Below are 7,729 nucleotides of genomic sequence, written 5' to 3'. Positions count from 1 at the left end.
TTATAATAATACAAATTAACAATAAATATTGCAAAGAGCAAAAAAAAAAAAAAAAAAACACAGCAATAAGAATTTATATAGTTTTATTTGAGAGCAAATATATCACCACAAATAATTAAACATTCTTCCAAAACATAAATTGAATCAAAACGAGACAAAACAAAATATACCTTTATCACTTTCTAAGTCCGTTATTTCTACCATGCTTTTACTTGAAACCCAAAAAAAATAGTAGCTTGAATTTCTTTGTGTCCGCCGCTGTCTTCTACTGAGAGTTGCTGTCAATATTCTTTATGGCTTTTAAGCCTTTGTCTTCTTCTACTGAGAACCCTATATTACTTAGGAGTATTTTATTGATGTGGGCCCGAACCTTTTAACTGAGAGTTCATGAGGGCATGCGTGAATATTTTGAAGGAGTGCCTCTGTTAAACATTTCCAAACGTTAACAAATAATAAGAGTTGGCAGTCCGGTAAGCAAGTTTTAATGTGCCGACATGCTCCTATTAGTTGGAAGTACAAGGTTAGCCTCCTGCTAAGGTAAGCAAGTTTTAATGTGCCGACATGCTCCTATTGGTTGGAAGTACAAGGTTAGCCTCCTGCTAAGGTAAGCAAATTTTAATGTGCCGACATGCTCCTATTGGTTGGGAGTATTAGGTCATCAGACTGACTTTGTACTCTGGAACTATACAATAATTTTCCCTTAAATATAAGATACTTTGATCTTTATCACTTTACAAATTTATATATATATATATATATATATATATATATATGTATATGCATATAATTTTCCTTTTTCCTTTTTATTTTTATTTTTCCCGTGCATTTAACACCTACTTGATTTTCCTTCTGTTTGTTAGTATTTATTATTTATTATGATATGTACTGTTCATTAATTTTTATTGAGAAGAAATATATTATTCATTAAGATAACACGGTTTTGCATCATTAGCATAGCCATATGACATACAATCAATAATTAAAGGAGTTTTTTGAGAATCAATTATAGGAAGTTAGAGTGTTAATTAACATAGATATGAACTTATAAAAGAGATTTAAAGTACTAATCAACAGCACAGAATTCGCTAAATAGGCGATCGTTTTCATTTATGTCCACCGTTGAAAGCTCCATTGGAAAGACATAACTTAACAACCCTAATTTTATTTTTTTATAGAATCATGTCCACCCTAACTTGCAGGTCATATTTTCATACAAGGTGAGAGAGACATTTCATATTTCATATGCTAATGTTGTTTCGCATGAAATGGATGTTTGTCAATCAAAAGAATGATTTTAGGAAAAATTTCAAAAGGATATTCTAAAGTACAAAGCAAAGTGCTAACACACGACAGCCATAGAACAATCATACTCAAATTAAAAGCAAGTGCAATTTCTTAAAGCTAGCTGTTAAGGGCCCATTTGATAAGAGAGTTTAGGTATTAGTCTTCAAAATAATGTGAAAACTATGGTTTAAAAATGTTATGAACATACTTGTTTAAAAGTACTCATAATCCAAAAAATTTGTTTGGCATCATGTTTGTAATAACATATTTTCAAAAGTGAAAAACATAATTTAGTATTTAGTTTGAGTATGTGTTTTTAAAAAGTTTGTGCTTTGTGTGTTGTCGACATCATATGAGTTCTACAGTTTTCAAAATAATTACAACAATGCCACTAAAAACTATTACTTGAAAACTAAAGACTTCTTTTGAGGTGTTCTCAAAATACAATACAAACACTCTAAATTGAAAACTATGACTCAAATCTTTGTTAAACTCTCCTGCCAAACACGTATATTTTTGAGGGCCTACAATTTTTAGTATTTAAACACTGAAAACATTTGTCAATCTCCCTCCCCAATCTTTTTGACGCATACCATAATCATTTAAGATGGTTAAATCTATAAAAGATTCTGTTAAGTCCATAGTTTATAAATTAGCAAATCGTGAACAGAAGTTAAGTCTATAACGTGTTAGCTAGGTCCATAGTGTATTCGTTATAAGGATATTGGTTTGTGGTTAGAATTAACCATAACCTAAGTGTGTAAGCATAATTTGATTAATTAATTCAATTTGACTTAAAATTAGTAAACTTGTACCAACCAGTCTCTCAATTTCTCAACAAATTCAACCAATGATAAGGAGGTTGTCCTATGATATCACTCAATGGGGAGTTGTGATTTGTGAATGCCATGCAATGTGTCCAAGACCCATGTTTGATTCATATAGGCGAAATCACTCGAGCTAAAGTAGCTAGTAGGCCACATTTACAAACACTTTTCTAAGTCAAAAGTACTCATGATCTCATATTTTTATTTCTGATTGATATAATATTTATTGGCAAAAACAAAGTGTGACCAATCAACACTTGCAATACCAACACAAAACAAATAGATAATCAAAACATAGATCATAAACTAACCAACACAACAACTTATTAGATAATCAAAACACAACTCCTAAAATATAGTCCACAAATAACTTCGACACAAACTGAAATGACACACATATTGTCCACAAAGCTGCCACTGCATTGGCGGACGTTATTCTCAGCATCACTTTCACTTTAACCTTAAAATTCAACCCCTTTTTGCCAAGGAGATGACCAAATTAACGTATTCACATTTCTCTGCCTCCATGTGATCAAGGACAACATCTTTAAACCTTTGAAACAAGTTGTCCATGTTTTCTTCACCAAACTGGCTTGCCAATATAGGTTCACCAACGGCCCTAATGTCAGTGGCAATCATTGTTGCCCTTTCTTGCTTATCGAGGCCACTATTAGCTTTCTTTATGTAAGAGTCCCAATCCATTTTCAAAACTTCAAGTTTAAGCAAAGTAAAAGATCCTTCAATCTCGATCACCTTCTTGACTTCCTCAGTAGTTGGTGTATAGTATGGCAAATTGAAGGTGTCCAATTTCTCTGCTTCTATTAAGCCCTGAAATATAATTAATGAACCAAAATAACTTAGGGTATTATATTCGATAACTTGATAGTTAAATTCCATTAAGAATGGTTACAAGATTCTTGGCGATCATCTTATATAATTAGATGTACAAAATACATGTTGTATCCTTTTCTAGCAAAAAAGTACCAGTAGTTGTTGAAAACTTGTATCATAGCAGCAACAATTTTGTGCCTATTCAATTATAATTTGCATGGGACAGCAGCAGTAGGATACCAGGACTGACAGCACGTGAATCACGTGATGCAGGAAGGATCTTGGGTCAGCATTAGTCGGTGGAAGTCAAAAAAGATCGACAGTGGTGTGCCCAGCCCCATAGGCCATAGCCCCATAGACATACGAGTATTTTTTTTTTTTGGAAAGAGAGATAGACGTACAATTATAATTGGCTCATATTTACCCACTTTCCGTCTTTGACATGGGTCTTTAGTTTCGTTCACATTAGCCTTAAAGTTATTATAAATTTTACATAGGGTTTATTTGGATTGAGTTTATTATTACTGAAACTGAAAACTGAAAATATCGTAGTAAAATAATTTTTAAATGTATAAATAGTACCGTGGGACTCATTTTTAATATTTTTTTAGTGCATGAACAGTGTCAGCATAGTGCGTGAACAGTGTATTTACTGTTCATAACAGTAAAATTTGTCCCCCCGAAAGTCAACAATTGCGGGCCAAAAAAAAAAAGAAAAGGAGAAAACATGAACTCATCAAAACGTGGACGCAAACGCGGAGCGCAAATGCTCACATACACTCGCACAAATCTAATGTGATAATAAATATAATTGATGTTTCTTAATTACTTTAGTGAATAAATATATAATTACTTTTGAGTGATGTTAGAGATATTACAAAAAATTATATATGCATATTAAATTATGATTGAAGTTATATCTTTTTTTATAGTTCACAATTAATACAAATATTTTAAAGTAATTATAGTCACACACACTCATCGCACACATATTACTATATGGACTAAAATAGTGTTTTAAAAATACGATTGCAGAAGAAAGTGCGTAAAGAGTGTGTAATAACGAGTAATTTTCTTATACTTTCTTTTAGCACTACTTACAACATGCATGTCACCTCAAATAGTTGTGAAAACAATTGTGAAAACCTTTTCTCTCTAAACTTATTGTTTTTAGCTCATATGTCTCTCTCTACAAGTTATACACTTCCTTACCTCCAAGGCCATGTCATTGAGGTTCAGTCCAACAACTTCCCAAATGCAAAGAGGATCGTCGCTTTTAATGCTGCCCATAGTTGTGAGGACCATCCGACCACCAGGGACTAACTCTTCTGCCCTACATTTGAGGAACATTTTGAAGTCTCTTTCAAATTGCTCCAAGTATGCATTAAACACAGGAGGTGGGCTTGTCTTTGCAATGCATATGTTCCCCTTGTTCATGGCCTCCTTGCTAACCAACTGTTTTGGTGCCTATATAAAATTTTTCATTGTCACATTGCATACATAACGAAGAACTAATTGAATTACGTGGACGCTTAAGTTACTTAAGATAAACCTACATGAAATTTTCAAAGCACGAAAGATAGGAAGTAAAAAATGTTAATTAATCTATTTATCTCTCATGAAAAGTCCTGTCTTTATAAGATTATGTTAAAATATACCATTAATCAAGTAATTAACAATTTGTATGCATGTATCAAAAAAAAAAAAAAAAAAAACAATTTGTAAGCATTTTGCTAACATTAATGTCTAGGTAGTGAGCTTATTGGTTTGGAGTGTGATGTAACCCGTAAGCCTCAAGTTCAATCCACCATACATTCCATACTAACACCACTTCCTATATATATATATATATATATATATATAGAGAGAGAGAGAGAGAGAGAGAGAGAGAGAGAGAGAGAGAGAGGGTTAAATGACATGACACTTTTTGTCCATTTGGATGGAGCTAGAATCTGCTGTAACTTTATGTGTAATTTCATTTGGTTTTGATAACTGAGGAAAGAAAATAGAAATCATGAATTTATTTGAATTTTAAAAGAATTCTTTTAAGACTGTAATTTTTTCTATCATAATTTTAATATGACAGATTGTAAGTGACTACTTATTACTATTACTTTTTACTCTAACATGAACTTACTACTTTTTTTCATTTTTTTTTTCTACCACTCATAATCAACTATATTATATTGATGTAAAAGTTATGCTATCGTTTTAAAAACCGGACTGAATCAGCCAGTTCAACTGGAACCAAATACCAATTTAGTTCGGAAAAAATGCCCAAAACCGGTCAAAAACTAAATTAAATTGAGAACCAAAGGCAAAAAGGGTTTTACCTTTGATCCGGTTTTTAAAATCTTGGTTATGCCACAAAAGTTGTGTCCACGGATTTCTCATCCTAAAAATTCTAAAATTCATAAAAAAAAAAGATGATTGATGGGGAAATTAGCTAGCTAGAATATTATCAACCTCGGAGAGCCACATAAGTGCGTAAGAAGAATGAACAAAGTGCAGGGAATTGTTAGGGAAGAGCCTGCCATAGAAAGACCCTGGCACTGCGGTTATGAAACAGTGCCCAAATGAGCTTCCCTTCTCATTCTCCAACTTCTTATAGAAGCTTGGCAATGACTTGAAAATGGTGTTGAAGTCATTCCCTGGAAGATCGTTTAGGAATGCTTGCAATGAGGGTGGTGGGCGGTTCAACTTTTGGGACTTGGTGCCAATGATATCCATGACTTTTGATACAACTAAAAGGGTATTGGGTCCTGCTGAGCAACCCAAATCTGCCATTTTCAAACAGTCGGGGAACAGAGTGAGGTAAAGCTCCTCCATGCTCTCTTCAAGTATGGGCTTAACCATAGCTGCCACAGTTCTCTACAATTTTAAACAAACAAATCGAGTTGATGTATATTTTTTTTGCTAAACAAACAAATCAAGTTGATGTATATATAAGAAAGAAAAGAACAAAACAACATTAAGATTGACATTGAGAGAGGACTGACTTGAAGTTGCGAGTTGATTGCGTAGCTTGTTTTTCCATCTCCACCGTTCATGTGAAGGACTTGCTGTATCTCCATTGTTGCTTATTAATACTAGTTTCTAGTTTCTAGTTTCTAAAGCTATTCTTCTTTGCTTATTTTGTGAGTGAAATCCGTAAGGTGCGTCTATTTATAGCGAAAAAGGAATCAAAGCTGTCATATTCAAGCTTACGTAATGATGTTTAAGCAGTTTACCTGTCCTTTCGGAGAAATTATTGGCTCCTCCGGGAGGACCACTGATGTGGTCCTCCCTGCACCTGCCAACCAATAGGGGTGTCCATTTTGTGATTCAGCTCCACATCAGCTCCAAACCAATGGCTTAAATCTCATCCGTTTATTCAATCCAATGGCTCTTAAATTTGACACATCATCAATCATAAAAAGACAATTTCACCCCTAAAATGTTTCAGACCCTGCGTTGTATCTCCTCTGGAACAAAACACTAGCATTCAAAACTTTCTCTCTCTCTCTCGGATTGAAGCTTTCTCTCTTCACGGCACAGCCACTGGCCCGGATCTCCGGTTCCGACGATACTGGGCTTTTTCTCATCAGAAAATCCCTAAAATCCCCACTGGTACAGTCACCAAATTTCAAAATTTTTCTCTCTTCCACCAAACCTTGCTGTACGTGGGACACCAGTGTCGATTCTCCATGACCATGGCTACAACTGGAAGCCTCCAAGGCTCACACGACCACCACCGGCGGTGCTTGTTGGCCTGACCTTCTCCTCTCTTTAGGTCTCTGTTTTTTCGCTCTCTCAAGTCCAGCCGTGGCCAAGCTTCTGCTTGCACCACGACACCACCATTTCTGGTGATGCTTCTCACCATATATACCACCATTGGTTTAAATATAACAATAATTCATTTTCATCATTTGGGTTTGGCAGTAACTCAATGATCTATATTATTTTAATGTTGATTTTAGAAATACACAAAAGATGTTTGTGGATAGAAACTTTGAAGTAATGTTAAGCTCACTGATGATAAAAATAACAACAATTATTCAGCACAAAGAGGAATTGCCAAAAATGCACTGGAAGAGTGGATGGGGACTCTTTCTAAAATTGTTCAGCACAAAGAGGAATTGCCAGAGATATTTTCGGCTCAAACAGGTTTAGGAACCCACATATTCTCTCAAGGACTAGCCAATTCCTTTGCTTCTCATGTGAAGAAACTTGCAGCACCGTTTAGACAGAGTGAACAGAAAGTTGGTTGCTTTGTTGCAACTCGAGAAGATGTAGTATCTTGGGTGCAGTCAAGGCTTGCATCCTCTGTTGCTACAACATAATTGATGAACCAAGTGTAATTACAGAGGCAATAGTTTTCACTTTTCATCATTGCTTTTTTCTTTTTTCCTTTTTTGGTCTTTTAAATGTCATGGCATAAATATGTTGATAGATGTCATTTGTAATGTAACATTGATCTTATCTTGATATCAAAATAGAGAGGACTCTTTAATTGGCTTTGGTTGCAGAGAGAATACCCTCAATAATATTGTACTTCAAGCTGCAGAGCAAAGTTGTTTTGCTTTGGCACTGAAGATTATGAAAAATGCATTTTTACACGTTTGGATGATAGTTTCCTTACAGGATCATTCCAGCTTTATCTGCAAAGATTAACACATTTTCTTTTTCTAGATTTATATTGCCGTTCAAGTAAATGGACCAAGATATGCAACTACTTCCTATGGCAGAGTACTTAGCTATTTGGTTTTCTTGGGGTTAATTGCACTCGTGAACAAAGTTACCTATAC

General features: G+C 34.4%; 1 protein-coding gene and 1 long non-coding RNA gene across 2 annotated transcripts; one reads left to right on the top strand and one right to left on the bottom strand.

The window, feature by feature from the left end:
- Window positions 1–2,277: 2,277 nt before the first annotated feature.
- LOC126705889 (S-adenosyl-L-methionine:benzoic acid/salicylic acid carboxyl methyltransferase 3-like) lies at window positions 2,278–6,086 on the bottom strand. The gene is made up of 4 exons (XM_050405114.1): window positions 5,942–6,086; window positions 5,409–5,813; window positions 4,155–4,409; window positions 2,278–2,939 (listed from the first exon to the last, which is right to left on the bottom strand). The coding sequence occupies exons 1-4, from the start codon at window positions 6,014–6,016 to the stop codon at window positions 2,580–2,582; spliced, it is 1,095 nt and encodes a 364-aa protein (XP_050261071.1). The 5' UTR covers window positions 6,017–6,086; the 3' UTR covers window positions 2,278–2,579.
- Window positions 6,087–6,409: 323 nt separating this feature from the next.
- Window positions 6,410–7,528, top strand: LOC126705891 (uncharacterized). The gene is made up of 2 exons (XR_007648449.1): window positions 6,410–7,339; window positions 7,496–7,528. It is a non-coding gene; the product is annotated as an uncharacterized LOC126705891 (long non-coding RNA).
- The last annotated feature ends 201 nt before the right edge of the window (window positions 7,529–7,729 follow it).

Source organism: Quercus robur, chromosome 11 (assembly GCF_932294415.1).
Source record: "Quercus robur chromosome 11, dhQueRobu3.1, whole genome shotgun sequence".
Classification (NCBI taxonomy): Eukaryota; Viridiplantae; Streptophyta; class Magnoliopsida; order Fagales; family Fagaceae; genus Quercus; species Quercus robur.
This window is presented reverse-complemented; position numbering and strand designations above follow the sequence as displayed.